The sequence below is a fragment of the Porites lutea genome, chromosome 3 (assembly GCF_958299795.1).
Source record: "Porites lutea chromosome 3, jaPorLute2.1, whole genome shotgun sequence".
In the NCBI taxonomy this organism is placed as follows: Eukaryota; Metazoa; Cnidaria; class Anthozoa; order Scleractinia; family Poritidae; genus Porites; species Porites lutea.
Genome location: NC_133203.1, coordinates 4910058 through 4926579, shown reverse-complemented (window position 1 = coordinate 4926579; position 16522 = coordinate 4910058). Strand labels below are relative to the sequence as shown.

Below are 16522 nucleotides of genomic sequence, written 5' to 3'. Positions count from 1 at the left end.
TGCCTACCTGTATGTCTTAACAATGTATCGTAAGGTCTCTTATTGGCTCCAATCACCACACTGTTCTGATTAGGGCACACAGTAGATCCAATCTCACTCCATTCATGCTCATTTGGCCCAGGCCTTGGCCATTTCACACCCAGAGTCAATGAAAAAGACATCTACTGTGTTTGCAGCATTTGATTTCTGAGTATAAAATCCTAATTAACACCTTTCACTGCCAAGTATGGCCAAAGGCAAAATTCACCAAAAATTCATAAATTTCATTTTGTAAAATTTTGAAAGACAAATAGCACCATGTGAAATTACAGGTAGAGAGGTTTCATTTGAATGGTCACTTCATAGGATTTCGTCCACAGAGTCAAAATTTAAAAACACCTTACAAGACTCCATATTCACTCTGGCAGTGAAAGGATTAAGATGTCACCATCAAAACTTATCCCCTCTGGTAGTACGTTTAATGCCTTATGATTTTTAGCATTTTCCAATAGTATAACTAACAATATTTTTGGTGATAGTCTTGGGAGTGAAAGGGACAAGTACCACATTATTACATTATTATATTTATTCTACTAAGATAGAGTATTGTAGTTTGATGATAACCAATCACTTCCTGAATTTTATCTTATGAATACCCATGGGTGATCACATTTTATCCATCAGTGATATAGGGTAAAAGCGTTCTCTCTAAACTGTGGGCTCCATGTTTTGGGGAGTATGGAAAATACGTTATCAAGGAGGATGAGACAAACTGAGAAACCATCAAGTAAGAACAGGTCGCGTAAAACTTTTTTTCTGTCCCAGTCCATTCTTTAAAGGCCCCCTTTATTCTGACTCCCATATAGGAGCCCATTTTTCTCTCACGTCTTTGTTTGATTGGAAAAATTTATTTAAATTTAGAAATCCTAGGCAATGCTTTGGAGGTTTTACACTGTCGTATTTTACTATCAGCAGTTAAACTATTTGTAGTAATAGTGCAATCCCAATTTTTCTACTCCTCTATTTTTGTGTTTTCTGCTCATTTTCAAGCATCACTTTTTTCTTTTAACCAGCCAAACATAACACTTTTCCTGTTAACTTTTCCTACTTTCAGACTGTAGTTTCTGGGTGAACTGTAAACAGAATGTATGAGTTAATGTCATGGTAATTAATCAATTTATTTGATCGCCCTTTGAACAATAGAACTCATTTCCAAATTGCAAGTGTGGCTATTGTTTTCAGGTTCTAAAATAGTAGCTACACTTGAAAATTACACTCGTAAAATGTTTATTCAATTGTCCCCAGGTTTGAGAAATTGGGATTCCACTGTATCATGAAAATAAATAAGGCATGTTGAACATGCAGATTTAAAAAAAAATGCTCTGTAACACATAGGTAGTTTATGTTAACAAAATTCAAAATTCTATTGTTTGTTATGCTAGACATTTTTCTAGAATTTTTAAAGAGCATTCAAGACAGGAAATGCTCTGAATATTTTCAAGGAAGGTACATCTTTGTACAATTCATACAACATTAGATTCAAGAAAATGTTTATTTGTAGGAATGTTTGTTCCACAAATGTTTTGAAGTATTAACTATAAATTGTTTCAAAATATTATTATATCAAGTTCAGTGTAAGTACATTTTAAAAATTGTAAATGTAATTTAAAGATCATTAATAAAATTGTTCTGTGACTACATTTCCTCTTTCTCTTTTATTTGAATAACTTGCAAACTTGCTTTTAACATTTTGACATTTTTTATCAAATGAAAGCTACTGAGAAGTACTTTCCTGTGGTACTGTTAATTATGCTGCATAAGCTGGTTCTTACTTTTGAATCTGTGGATCAAATTCTTATGAAAGTTCCTGAGCCGTTAATTTTCGTTTGTACTTATAATAATGCATCTTATTTGCATCTGTCTTTGCAATGGAACATATCGGTAATAATAAAGTAGACGCAAATACGGAAAGCGGAAAACCACGGCTTTTTATAACAACTGGAAACCAATCACTTACAAAAGGTATAAAACGGCACCAACAAAACCACGCCCTTAACAATGCAACCTACTAATACTACCATAGATAGCCTCTGAGACATTAAGAACATGCTTGCTTATTCTGTAATAATCCCATAAAATGTCTTTTAAAAGCCGAGAAAAAGTTCCCAAAAAGCTGAAAGTCTTGACTTTCAACATGTTCCATCACAACAGTACAACCAGGCACGTTTGGAGTATTTTGCGGCGATCCTTCAACCCTAAGCTCAAGGACTAGAATTGGAGAAGCAATGCTGTTGACATTTTTAGAACCCTTAAACTGTCTTGACGCCGAGTGAGTGGACGAAGATGATGCCTCGCATATTTCTTGAGAAACTGTTCCTGACTTCACTTGTGAATCGTCAGCGGGCATTTTTATTTCTTCTCCCTCAGTGTTTTCTCTTTCTTTCATCTGATTCTGCGATAGTTTATGCTTGCGCCTTTCTCGACGAGAATGCGTCCACGTATTTTCAAAGGCCGTGCAAATTAATGAAAAAACTTCACCACTATCATCAGTGTGTTCTGTTTTCTTGACGTTTTCTTGCTTATCTGTGCTCGTTGAATTCATAACGCAACCAGACGTCCTATTGACAGAGTCAGTGTCCTGTGATTCTTTACTCACTTGGGTATCCTGTGCCATCACCGAGCACTGCCAGTCAATCCGCTGTCTCTTTGACAACGGCGTTTCTGACTGTTGCTCACAACTGCGCTGTCTTTTCGCTGAATTTCCCTTTCGTTCACATTTCAAGCCAAATTCTTTTTCTAAAGTTTCCACAATAAACATTAAAACACTCTTGGACGTAGCAAGCTTCAGAGAGCCTGCTTCGTGAAACGAGACAAAGAAAGAGTGACAGTTTGTGCTCCTTCGTTTCTTGGTAGTCTTACAAACAGTTAACAAGTCAAGCAACGAGATTTTCTTTTCCTTTCCGTTGTTTATCTCGCTACAAATCTTGTGCGCGTCCTTCATTAGTTCTACGATATGTTTCAGCAAAGAACCAGGCACGTTTTGAGTCAAATTATGCGTCAACTCAAACGGATCTTGAACACACAAAGGCGAGATTTTAAACTCTACTCGCTTGCCGCATTTTGTTTTCATAGCAGAGCTTGCAGTGCTTGAACTTGGTTGAGCTTTCTGATGACACTCATCTGCAGGGGAATCATTTCTTATGAAGTCTTCTCTTTGACCAACACTGTCTTCGTTTAAACCAAATGAAGTTGTTGTATTACTTCCTGAATATTTTGCACCTTTCAGCTCCTCTAGCACAGAGGCGGTACTGGTGCAACATCCAGTCCTTATATTCACTACAGAGCCAGAAAAGTTGAATTCGGTTGAAAAGTAGCAAAAGAATTCCTCTAACAACTGACCTGAAGAAAACATATAAACGAAGAAATTTAATTGACACATGAAAAAAAAAACGTTTACCCTACGCTCATTTTCTGAGGGCAAATGTATTACCAGCTGTGTATATGAGTGTGAATTCTCGCGTGCTTCGCGTGCGAGCCTCACGCACCCTAGCTTTAGACTGTTTGACGAATGCTCTCAACCATGACTAATGAAAAAATCTACCGTCGAACAAACTATGAAGAGAAAAGAAAAATAAAGCGCCGAACAAAAAACCTTTACCCAACCTCGTACCTTCTATACCGACGCTCCTTAGCTTACGAATGCCGCCGCTTCGTTTCGCTCCTTGGCACGGGGAACGTTTCTAAACGTCCCAACAAAAAGGCGCGATGAAAGGCGGCTCCACTTTCGAGATCGGCGCCGCGCCGCGCAGCTTCGCTCCGTTACAGAAATCGCGCCAAAATCACCATTCTTTTCTGTGAACAGAAGCTGTATGCGGTATCATTCTCGTGGCGGTGCAAAAGCAATCCGGTATTGTGTGAACATAAAAAACCGGGAAAAAATGCCAATAAGCTGCGTGGCACTTTAGAAAGTAAGCAAGAGAATATTCAATAAAAAAAAAATGAAGAACAAAAATGCTGTGTCGCGGGTTCATGTTTGTTCATCGCGCTTTTATTTTTATAACAGCACAAAAGCGCCTGCAGTACATCGCATCGGTAGCTACTCTACAAAGAATAGATGAACGTTTGAATTTCAGCCGTGTTAGATCAAAAAGCGTGAACCATTTTTTTTTTCAGTATCAGCTGGAAGCCTTACGAAGATAGGGTGACTATTATCATAGCTTTTGCTGACACTGTAGTGAGAAAACGATTGTTTGTTTTAATATTTACCGCTATTTTGTGTCTTCTTTTGGTTAGGATTTCATCAATGACAAGAAAAAGGTCTGTTGGTTATTGCATTTTTAAGGTTTGGTGGCTCCTAAAAGAGCCGTTGTTTTTGGCGGTTAACCCTCGCAGAGAGTTTACTTGCTGCTGGTGTACTTGGTCACAGCCTTGGTTCCTTCACTGACGGCGTGTTTCGCCAGTTCACCGGGCAGAAGCAGCCTGATGGCGGTCTGGATCTCGCGGGAGCTGATGGTTGATTTCTTGTTGTAGTGGGCAAGGCGGGAAGCTTCGGTCGCGATGCGCTCGAAGATGTCGTTGACGAACGAGTTCATGATGCCCATGGCCTTGCTGGAGATACCAGTGTCAGGGTGAACTTGCTTCAACACCTTGTAGATGTAGATAGCATAGCTTTCCTTTCTCTTTCCTCTCCTCTTCTTCTTCTCTCCAGCAGCCTTTGCCTTTCCGGCTCTCTTCTCGCCTTTCTTTCCTGCAACTTTGGGTGCCATGCTTGTAGTATGGGTATGATCGGCCAACGCGATCCATCTTGTATTTATACCAAAATAACGAAATGATCGATTATCATACGGATCGAAATCCTTGCTTTCTGATTGGATGTCTCACTGGGCACACACTGCTCTTTTCATAAAAGACGCGTTGAAGTTGCTGTGTCTACTGTGCATGTCATTTTCTTTTTTACAAAGGTTATTTGAAATTCAAAAACGCAGGAGGACTTTGATTGGTGCATTTCGATCCTAACGAAAAGAGATGGTGGTATAAATCTCGTAGACCGCCAAATTTGAGTCATTCATTTCCCTAGAACACTACTCAGAACACTGCTACTAAATTTCGATATGTCTGGTCGCGGTAAAGGAAAGGCAAAGGGCACGAAGTCCAAGAGCCGATCATCCCGAGCAGGGCTTCAGTTTCCTGTTGGTCGAATCCACCGTCTTCTTCGCAAAGGAAACTATGCTGAGAGAGTTGGCGCCGGTGCCCCGGTCTACTTGGCCGCCGTGCTGGAGTATTTAAGCGCTGAGATCCTTGAGTTGGCTGGCAACGCTGCTCGTGACAACAAGAAGACAAGAATCATCCCCCGTCACCTTCAGCTAGCCGTCCGAAATGACGAGGAGTTGAACAAACTGCTCGCTGGTGTCACCATCGCCCAAGGAGGCGTTCTTCCCAACATCCAGGCTGTGCTGTTGCCCAAGAAGACCGAGAAGAAGCAGAAAGCTTAAACTAAAGCTTTCAAAACACAAACGGCTCTTTTAGGAGCCACCATATGTTATAAAATCATGACCAATACTCAGTTATCAATTACCTTTACTCCAGAAATTAAACCCAAAAGTAAAGTTCCTTTACAAGGACTAGCTTAGGAGTATATATAAGGAAATTCTAGCGCCCAAATTCTTGAAAACTTATTTTCGTACAAAATTTCCCTTTTAAGATGGACGAATGACACTTCAAGAATAGCTGAACGTCTGCAAAGCCATTTTATGCAGATTCTAAGGAAATTGGACAGACCTTAAAGCAACGTTAACGAGCTTATGAAAAGACAAGGACTGTTCAAATGCAAATTTAGTGCAAGTTTGAGCGCGCAAATTGATGTGAGTTCGTTAGGAAAAGAGCTCCTTCCTTACACGTTGTTTACAGAGTGGGAAACCTTTCCACATTTGACAGATGGCCAAGGAGAAAAATTCTACGGAAAACTGAACGATTTTAAAACAACTTTAAGTAACTTTTCTCTCTTTGTGTAAATTAAGAGAACTAGTAGCCGCATCATTTCCGGCCGTAAGATAATTTTGTTTGAGCATTAGCTCGTGAAAAGATAAGGACTATTCAAATGCAAATTTAGTACCATTTTAGTGCGCAAATGGACGCTACCTTAATACAGGGAGTGAACTTTCGTTGCACATTGATCACAGAACGGTAAAACTTCCAAGAAAGTTCCACATTTGACCAAAGTCTTAGACGGAAAACCTTTCATAAACTTTTCCATTGAAAAGAAAAACATTCCGCATCGATCATGACAGTCGCCAACATTGATTGACTTTCCCTTGAAAAAGTGGGCCTTACAAGAATTCCATCACTTAAGTATAAACTTTTATAAAAAGCTCACAGCATCGATGCAAAGTCGCCAACATTGTTTAACTTCCCCTTGAAAAAGTGGGCCTTACAAGAATTTCATCACGTAAGTAAAAACTTTTATAAAAAGCTCACAGTATCAACGTAAAGGTCTTACAAACTTGTTATAGTGAAAACACGTATGCAAGGGGTATAGATTCCAAAACTACTCAAAATCTCACTAAGGATCGTTCCTGAAGGGCGAAGTACTTGGGTGTCCCTTTAGAACCGACAAACCGGTCGTTTCGATACAAACTTGAGCAGTGAAATTACATAAAAATTTCGATCTCTTTAAGTAAAGTTTGCCCGTGAAAAAGAAAAGCACTTTGGGTGAACATTCTTCGTTATTTAAGCCAAGTTCGTTAAACTATTTACTACTCGACGGAATAAACTTGTATCGAAACGACCGGTAACACGACAAACCTTTCCCCAGTAGTAGCCGTTACAGGGAGGATTTAGCCGAAGGAAAGTGTGCAAAGATTTAACCAGAAAGCCTAATCATCGACCAGTTATAGACAATAATTTGTTCAAAAATTTAGCCAATTTCTGTGATGCCCTCTCTGGAGCTTTCAAAAGACCAGGACGTAAGAGATAAAGACTATAGCAAACTTTATTGGTCATGACTTTTAAGGATTTGGTGGCTCCTAAAGGAGCCGTTTGTGATGTGAGTGTAGGTAGTGTAGTCTAACCACCAAATCCGTACAGAGTACGTCCCTGGCGTTTGAGAGCGTACACCACGTCCATGGCTGTCACGGTCTTTCTCTTGGCGTGCTCGGTGTACGTTACAGCATCGCGGATAACGTTCTCGAGGAAAACTTTAAGAACGCCACGGGTTTCTTCGTAAATGAGGCCAGAGATTCGCTTGACACCGCCACGGCGAGCAAGACGACGGATAGCTGGCTTGGTGATGCCTTGGATGTTATCACGAAGGATCTTTCGATGACGCTTGGCGCCTCCTTTTCCTAGACCTTTGCCTCCTTTGCCACGACCAGACATATTGACTGAATGTTAGTGCTCTCTTATCGAATTGTGCCAGAAAACCTTCGTTTCTGCTTTATATGACAGCAAAGAGGACCTCGCTGGAAGCTTAGAGGCCTTTCCATTGGTTCAATTATAACAAAAGCGATATTTAAGTTAAACAAAGGACAAATATTATGACAAGTGAAATATGCGCATAATTTGCTAAAGTAGTTTACCGTGACGGACATTTGCGCTCCCGATTTGTAGAAATATGATGTATTTTTGGCACGAGAAATGCAGCGATTTATAACATTGTTGCAAACATAAATTTTTTTCACATGGGCCTATTCTCGTCAGAATATTTCTTTACAAAAACTACCCTTCAAAGAACTAAAACCAGCAAAAAATACTTTTCATAAAACAAACGGCTCCTTTAGGAGCCACCAAATAAACAAAAGCAATAACCAATAATGCTGACAAAAAGTTTGAAATTCTAGTGCTTTAGTAATCCTCACAAAGCCACAGACGAAAATAACAGAACACACAAGTAAAAGCTTAGTCACATGCAGAACTGTTTCCACAAAAACGTTACACTCTTTCTCGACTGCTAAAAAGTGATCGAACGCCCTTTGTTATTTGGCTCAAACGTACAAAACGTTAGAATGTCTCATTACGACAGATATTTTCCTTGATTACGACTTCCTGTATTAAATTATCGGTAGATTTCGAAAAGACTTTTCTGATTTTGTAGCGTTAGAAGTGACGATAAAAAGAGTGCTTCTCGTAGAAGCTGTCGCTTACTTTAGAATGTCGAAGAATAAATCATGAGGAATTAGAATGGGGGCTATCTTGCGTCAAACCCAATCTGAATGATAGAGATTTAGAGTAACGTTTACGGCAAACTCAAGTTGAAAATTTATAAAACTAGAAAATGAGCAGATAAAAACAGTCTAAAACAATTCTTGTGGATGAAAATAACGTGAAACTACTTATTATTTTTTGTAGAAGTAAAGAAGAGTAGACGAGTAAAGGGAAAACTTGGTCACGTGGCACAAATTTGCGTTTGTCATAAAGTGACTCTAAATGAGAGAGAGTCGTCACGGAGCGTTGCGTGACGACACTAAAAACGGCTGTGTAGCAGACTACTCTTGTTGAATAACGAGAAACCGAAAAAAGCGATCGCAGAGGTAGTCGCTGCTAAATAACCCGCCAAACTGAAAATGAAGGCTATCTTTGATCTACAGACTGTTGCACCCCCTTTCGCGAGAAGAGCCAACAGAAAGAACCAAAAACTATTTGAATTGTTCACGAACGAATACCTGCGCTTTGCATTAGCGAAGCAAACGCAAATGGCTGGATTTCTCGTTCTATAATAAATTGAGCGTTTTGTTTTAGATAGCGAATCAATCAGCACGCGCGAAGTAATTTCCTGTAAGCAAGTTTACTTGTAGGTGAATTAAATAAAAATTCCTCAGATCATGAAATCTCTATCTAATTAACAAGGATTTCTGGTGCCCACCCCTGACCCCCGTCCCTCGTCCCCCGCCCCCCTCTAAGTGTGATCACTAGGAATGCTTGCAGAGTAGACTATATGAAACCTGTGCTTCTGATTCGATAGATATGACTTTTTAAGAAGCGAAACACCAGGAAGTGGGGGATACCAGAGTGAGGAAGGGGGTTGAACTGCAGGGATATTTTCGATCACTTTTATGACGTGAAAATTCCTCATTATAAACCAACTACGTGAAATTATTAAACCTCAACTGAATCGACTTTTGTCACATGTAAGGTAATCCAAGGGGAAACCAGTCGTTTTGATACAAACTAAATTTGAAATTTTGTTCACTTCAAGTATAGTTTGTGGGTAAACAAAAGAACAATTTCGGTGAATATCTTAGTTCTTTAAGCCAAGTACGTGGAACTATTTACAACTTGAATGAATAAACTTGTATCGATACAACTTTGTATTCCAACAACTGGTAACTATCCAAGATGGTCTTGGATTATGGATTCCATGAACTGGTTTCCGGATTCCTTGTCGGTGGAACTTGGATTCCGAATACCAATCATTAGTGGAATTCCTGATTCCGTTAGCTGAAATCTGGATTCCAAAGCCCAGGATTCTAGATTCCACAGGCAAAAATCCCCAAAATCCAAAATTACCTTACATAGGACGACAACTTGTATCAAAACAACTTTGTAACAAAATAAGGGGAAAGCTGCCTAAACAGCCATACTTACTCAGACTTGTATCATTCCGTGACATGGAAAGTCTGTGAGTGTCTTTGAAAAAAGAACATTCCCAGCCATCAATGACATCAGACTCAAGCTGTTTAATGACCAGGCTGTGATGGTTATTGTCATCTGTATTATGCAGACATGACAGCTCTTCAACCCAACTGTCAAATCCTTGTTGAAGAGACGGGATCACAGGCGGAGTTCGCATCTGCAGGAAATACAGCACCATGAGGGTCAAGGCATAGTTTGATAACTGTTTACCAAGGGTAAGACCTTTGGCTCTTGCCCAGGCTCTCACTATAAACACCAGCTGAGGAACCCTTGGATCAAGAGACATGTAGCAACGGAGGAGATCCGAGTTTGCCACACCAAGCCTGCAAGAAAGGGAACAAAAAGGATAGGTCACAAAACATGGACTAACATGTTAAAATAATTTGCAAACTGATCCTTCCACGCAAATGTAACACCCTTCCTCTTAACAGTACCTGTTATTAACTGAAAGGTCACAAGACAGGCCTGACGGCTGATGTGTGAATTTAATAAGTGGACACTTTGCAGTCAAGACAGGTATAATGTTTATGCAACCTGGGGCAAAACTACGCAGCACATCAATGACCAAAGAGTAGTCTATAGCAGCGTCATCTTGTTGAGAAGGTGTCAGTAAACAAACATCCAGGTCACTTCCTTCCCAGCCAACTCCACTGACTGTGGAGCCAAATGGCACGACTGATGCTTCAGGGTAAACCTCATAAAATACTTCTTGCAACAGTTGGCAGACCAGTTTTCGCAACTTAATATCTTCTTCAGTCAGACACAATTTTTGCATTAACAAGTGCGCTTGTTCTTGAACCTGTAAGGAAACACCAAGGCACAGTAAGAAGAGGCTTAAGAGGGAATTATAAGCTTTAGTTGCACTGCTAGCTTTTGGGTTTGCTGCACCAGCTATAATTTGTTGAATGAAATCCTACCCACCATCAGTCAGACAAGATGACCAGACTGAAAGTCTTAGGACTATCATTTTTGTAGCTGGAGATTTGCATAGTACTGTGAATGTGATTACAATGAACAATAAATTAACTTTTTCACTCCTAAAGTGGATGACGAAGGGTAATTTCCAAAAGTCGGAACTGACCGGCCAGACTTATCATTTTGAAAATGAAATAGGTGTTTTAAAGAGTTTTCACTAAAAATCCCATCAACCACATGCATATTGTTCAGGATTTGACTGATCTGGCTACACATGTTCTGATTGAAAGTGAGATTCTCATGATGACAGGAACGGTCAGGCTGGCCATTTCTGAAAAATGAAAAGTGCCCTGATTCTAACTTTTGAGTTTGTGGTGGATAAATCCTATGGTATGATCCCATTCGAATGAAACCTCTTCAGCAGTTTATTCACATAGAACTACCTGTTTTTTCATCATTTCACAAAATGAAATTAGGAATGTTTTGGAAGATTTTAACTCTGGGCACTTCTTGAGTTAAGGAGTTAAACCTCATTGTAAACCTACTGTGCTAACAGATGACTTGATTTTATTCACAAGTTCCTCTGGCACAAATTCTGCTATTTCTTGGTTTTGTGATAGTCTATGCAGATGATGCTGTGAGCCATCAGGTTTGCTTTTCTTCATTTTTTGTGTCTTGTACTCAAGATTGGCTTTGTTTACTGTTCTTTCTTTCACTGTTAAACGATTTTCATTTAAGAGAGGCAGTGACTCCTGCTGAAGTACACTGGTCACACTTTTTTCATCAGCAAACTCTACTATAGCAAAGACACCCTGGTGATAAAAAGGAGATTATATTTACCTTAAATAAATAATATTGTTAACACCTGGGGGACTTATTTACCTCAGGTGGAGACTAGTCTTCAATGCACCTGTTTTGTTTCATTATGTACCAATCCCCTCCAAGGGAGGAAAGCAGCTGCATAGGAGAACATAGGCACGTTAAACGTGCATGAGCTATTTTGAATGCTTCAGTGTAACTTTAATGCTTCGGTGTAACCTTACCAAGAGTGATCAATCTACCTCTTTCATCCTAAATGTAGATTAGGTTTTTGTGTGAAATTGCGTATTGCGGTACAAAATGAAAACGCGAAACGCTCAGCTGAGTCGATCCTCAAGCTATATATTCACTTTCCTCTGTCTTTCCCTGTTACATCTGGTGCAAGTTAAACAAATCGTTAAAGTGAAATAAATTTCTACTCACCAAACGTTGATTAGAAGGAAAACTCTAAGGTTTCCTCGGAGTTTCTTAAGCCAAAATGTGACTCATCGAATACTGAATAGTTACGAAATACCAGGATTTTTATCATTGTGGTAGATGGTTGCATCATCATAATTCACGAGGTTTTCACGTGCGATTCTACTCAGTGAAACAGTCTTTAACTCCGACAACTTATTTCTTCATGTTTTAAAAGCTATTGCTTCTCAGAAGACAAGAGCCTTTTTTAAGGCATTGGTTACAAAACAAAACAGGTCTTCATACGTCCAAGTTAATATTTATCATTGTGAAAAGCCAATCTGAATGAGATGTACAGTCACACAGCTGGCTCGTGAAAGTGTTGGACTTTGCCCCCTTTCGTCGTTCGTACAAGAGGGAATTCGAGTTATCACACAGTAAACTAGCTGAGTAAACAGAATTATAAAAATAACTCACGCACACAATTTGCACGTGAAGGTGTTGGTCTTTGGCCCTTTTACAATTCGTACGTTAAAAAAAGGCAAATTCTTCACTACAAAATTTTCTCAAACGATTTTAAGAAATCACCTCTGCTTCATTATAACATCTGCAATTAAATTATGTTTCATTCAACGTCAAGGTTGATAACCTAACATTTATTAACAAAATTTTGTGAAACGGTCTTTAACTCCGACAACTTATTTCGTCATGTTTAAGAGCTATTGCTTCCTAAAAGACAAGAGCCTTTTTTAAGGCATTGGTTACTAAATGAAACAGGTCTTCATACGTCCAAGTTACTATTATTATTGTGAAAAGCCAATCTGCATGTGATGTACAGTCACACAGCTGGCACGTGAAAGTGTCGGACTTTGCCCCCTTTCGCCGTTCGTACGTGAGGGAATTCGAGTTATCACACAGTAATCCAGTAAACAGAATTATAAAAATAACTCATGCACACAATTTGCATGTGAAGATGTTACAAAATTTTCTTAAACGATTTTAAGAAATCACCTCGGCTTTACTACAACATCTGCAATTAAATTATGTTTCATGCAAGGTCAAGGTTGATAGCCTAACATTTATTAACTTCCAAGAAAATTATCAAACTGCCGAAATATATTTCTACTTCTGTCATGATTATTGTGTCAACTAGCTTCCTCCAATTTTATTCCCTAATGCCACTGTTTCTACTTAAGTTACGCATCTTTACTAAATAGAACAAAAAAGGTCGGTTGAACTTTGTAAGCGAGAGAATAATATTTTTAAAGCTTGTTTACAGGATTAACAATACTCGATACAGCTTTCAAAAAAATAAGCTGCCTTTTAAACTTCTAAAACCACATTTTATAGGGCGCATACTTTCGAATAAAAGTCTATATCTCAATATCAATTATTGCTTCATTGGAAGAGATTTGAAAATATATGATCTTTTATACTCTACCCAGTTGTAGCAGGTGAAACAGAACTCACACTGACGTGCGTTGTACCGATAGCCAAATTAGGTCAGAAATGCCTCGAAGCAGCATCCACACTTAAATATGAACCCTTAAACAGTTGCATCACTGTTCACAGCGTTTGAATCATGAAGATATTTTATGTAATGCTTCCAAACAAAATGCTTCCGTAATAAAAGACGAAAAAATTGTGAAGGATCAAGATGGCGGTCTCAAAGTGCCCTTGTTCGATCTTTACCAATGTCATGTTTAAGTAGATGCTAAGATCTCATTGGTTCCTAAGCATCAACTAATAGTACCTTCAACCTTATTGGCTCTTGCAACAAACATCCGAACATACAAAGTTACAAAAATACAAAGTTACAAAGCCACAAAGATACATACGCTCACACCACTGACATATGAGCTATTTTTTCAAAATAGCTCAACTAGGAAGGGACTTACACCAGGATTAACTAAAAGAGGAGCTTACTGCAAACTTGAACTTAAGAGGAGAGTCATGAAAGAAGGGGGCCTAAAAAGGGAGAAGGCTAAAAAAAATGTCAGTGGTATATTTATATTTCCATGAATAAAAAATAAAACATTTAGAAAATTACACACAATATCAAAAAAAAAGTGTGAACATGAACATTTTAAAATCCGAAAAGTGGGAATGAATATTATACCGGTAAATCTGAATTTATTGACTAAATTGATCCACTAAAATGCAAGGAAAAATCTACCTTGTCTTTGTCCACAAAAATGTTTGAGACTTTTCCATATGTGCTGAAATAGTCAGTCAACTCCTCTTCAACTGAGCCTGAATTTTGAAAACCACGGACATAAATGCTTTTCTTACATGACTTTTCTCGCTCTTGTCTCAAGTTTAACAATCTTTGATGCTTTTTCCCTTTAATATGGGTTGGAAGCAATGATGCTGCAATTAAAAAAGAATGCGTCTGAGGGCCTTTTTATATGGAGACAAGTTGTCCCTGGAAAGAGGGCACCCTCCCGGCCAAGTCAACTTTAGCGTGTGTTTATATGAAAAAAATGGTAACCCCTATGCACGAGCGAACAGTGCTTGCCCATACTCTGATTAACTAAAACAGCACTAATACATACTCTGATTCTCTTGCCTAGCCTGAGTTAGCCTGTGTAGCAGGCACTTGGAAGAAATGGGTGCAAAAAAAGAATGGAGCACGTGAGGGAGACATAAGTGAGGAGAGGGAGTGATTCACAGTTTTCTCGCCTAACGCGAACACTCATCCCCTCAGGAGCCTCTTAACCAATAGGAATTTTCCGCACTCTCAAAAAGCAAGTAAAAATAATTTTCATGGGCCTCTCAGGCAGGCGCTACCTCTCCCCTTATGTGTCTCCCTTGTGTGCCCCATTTTTTCGGCACCCATTCCTTTGCAGGCTAAGTCCGAGTTGGCCTTACTGAAAAAATGGAGAAAAGTTGACCCAGCTAGAGGGACGACCTTAACATTAAAAAGGAAAACCAAGCTAGACAGGTCCCCCTTCTAGCCCAGCCAACTTTTTGTTTCTCATGTTTTTTGTTTCGTTTCTCATGTTTCTCATGGTTTGCCAAGTTTTATAAGGAAATGTTGGAAACGTTGGCTTGCCTGGGGGTAGCTGGTGAGTGATTCTTCCACCGGGGACAAGTTTTCTCCACATAAATGAGGTCTGAGAACAAACCGTTATCAGCTGAGATTTACCGCGCAATAATTATTGCGGGTGACAAGAGCTGCAACTAGGATCGGAATTAGTCTTATTTCAACTTAATTCTAGACTTCTCTGATGTATTCTGTAGTTTCGCCAAATGGACAATTAACGGTGTAATGTATAGTCACTTCACAAGTTAAGATTCTTTACAGCTGAAATTAAAAAAGAGTGGGAAATGAAGGGAATAGTATACTAATAAGGCTGACAGTTCTTACGTACGAATTACGTTTCTCAGCCCTTGCTTATGGTATATCAGGTTTCAAGATACAGATATGTATTCTCAGAAATACGGTGACTTTTGAGTTACGCCGAGCAATGTAACTTTAAGCGTCTACTCAGCTCTTTGAACTTCTCATTATAAGTCTATCTTACCTGAGGGTAAGCTTACTTCACAAACATCACAGAACACTTGCTTTGCAGCCGCCATGTTTGTACTTTTTAAAAAATACGCGGGCTCTGGGAACGAAAATTAAAATTCATGCCTAGTCTTCTCTCTTCTTCAGATGAACGCCTGGCTCTTTTGGGAAGAGAGCTATTTTAAAAAAGCATGGAAAAAGCAGCATAGATGTTTCTTCTTCAAAGGATTTCCGTAGAAAGAGCTAAGCAACATGAAGAAAAAGCCTAGAAAATCCTCAAAGCAGCATATTCAAGGACGTCATGGTGTAAAAAGGGGCAGGAAATTGCCAGAGGTCCTCAAACAACGCCGTGAAAAGCAAAAGAAAATTAATGATAAGCGAAGAAACAGCCAAAAACAACGAGAGATTCGGAGAAAATGTCGTGCTGGGAACGAAAAGGATTTACCAACTTGTCAAGCATTAAATCGGTTTCAAAGACGATGCAAGTCAAAGATATTTGGCCAAAGTAGCTTCTGTAAAATTCACCAGTTCTATGACAGTGAGACTTCGGGTGTTGTTCAATGTCTTGGAAGAAACAAATTCTTAAAACGATGCATTAAGAGTGTTACACTTGATGAAAAATATTGTAATTATCACAGAATTGCAAACCAGAGTGAGAAATGACGGGTAGATAACTTAATACAATCTTGAAAACACTGACAACATTTTGTGTCACACTGATTACTGAAGTTTATATTATGCGGCAAAACTAATATAACAAACGAAAAATAAATTATTTCTTCCAAGGCATCTCATGAGGGAGCTTTAGCAAGGGCGATGGCGACGGCGACGGGGGCGAGAATGGTAAAAATGAAAACAATCGGTTTATCAAGCAAAACAACAACTCTTCACGTGCATCACACTTTTTAGTACACTTTCTTTCCTGACACTGAACGACTACGACGTAAAATACCTAATTTCACGTTTTATGGGGGACGTAGAAAACAAGCGGAGAAAAATTTGTCTTTCTCTTTCTAAACTTGAGTGCGATCCCCCAGAAATCAACTCCATTGAAATTTGCCTACGTCCGACATTTTTAGTGAATTGGAATAAACATGACAAAGTTTGAAGAAACGCAAATCCATTTTAAAAGTAATGTTTTTGCTGCTGTCGCAGTCGTCGATGCTAAAGCTCCCTATTGCGTCTAAGGCCCATTTCAAACGTCGTTCTACTGCCCCCGGGGGGTACTCGATATATCCCTGGGTGGGGAGGTGCGGCGCGGCCCCTCATACGCTG

General features: G+C 39.2%; 3 protein-coding genes across 3 annotated transcripts; 1 reads left to right on the top strand and 2 right to left on the bottom strand.

The window, feature by feature from the left end:
• Positions 1 to 1609: 1609 nt before the first annotated feature.
• LOC140930265 (speckle targeted PIP5K1A-regulated poly(A) polymerase-like) lies at positions 1610 to 15320 on the bottom strand. Its single transcript, XM_073379941.1, has 6 exons — positions 15264 to 15320; positions 13913 to 14106; positions 11067 to 11333; positions 10041 to 10405; positions 9559 to 9929; positions 1610 to 3378 (listed from the first exon to the last, which is right to left on the bottom strand). Exons 1-6 carry the CDS (start codon positions 15316 to 15318, stop codon positions 2078 to 2080), a joined length of 2553 nt encoding a protein of 850 aa, XP_073236042.1. The 5' UTR covers positions 15319 to 15320; the 3' UTR covers positions 1610 to 2077.
• LOC140930263 (histone H2B) lies at positions 4241 to 4753 on the bottom strand. The gene has a single exon (XM_073379940.1). It carries the CDS (start codon positions 4743 to 4745, stop codon positions 4377 to 4379), a length of 369 nt encoding a protein of 122 aa, XP_073236041.1. The 5' UTR covers positions 4746 to 4753; the 3' UTR covers positions 4241 to 4376.
• On the top strand, positions 5061 to 5624 carry LOC140930262 (histone H2A). The gene has a single exon (XM_073379939.1). It carries the CDS (start codon positions 5091 to 5093, stop codon positions 5469 to 5471), a length of 381 nt encoding a protein of 126 aa, XP_073236040.1. The 5' UTR covers positions 5061 to 5090; the 3' UTR covers positions 5472 to 5624.
• Positions 15321 to 16522: the final 1202 nt, after the last annotated feature.

What these genes read in the sequence shown, in the direction of transcription:
- LOC140930263 (XM_073379940.1), bottom strand. Translation starts at nt 4,745, where the DNA reads ATGGCACCCAAAGTTGCAGGAAAGAAAGGCGAGAAGAGAGCCGGAAAG.
- LOC140930262 (XM_073379939.1), top strand. Translation starts at nt 5,091, where the DNA reads ATGTCTGGTCGCGGTAAAGGAAAGGCAAAGGGCACGAAGTCCAAGAGC.
- LOC140930265 (XM_073379941.1), bottom strand. Translation starts at nt 15,318, where the DNA reads ATGGCGGCTGCAAAGCAAGTGTTCTGTGATGTTTGTGAAGTAAGCTTA. An exon ending in TTTTTGTGGACAAAGACAAG is followed by an intron (nt 11,334 to 13,912) that starts GTAGATTTTTCC and finishes TTTTATCACCAG; the next exon opens with GGTGTCTTTGCTATAGTAGA. An exon ending in GACCTTTCAGTTAATAACAG is followed by an intron (nt 9,930 to 10,040) that starts GTACTGTTAAGA and finishes CCTTTCTTGCAG; the next exon opens with GCTTGGTGTGGCAAACTCGG.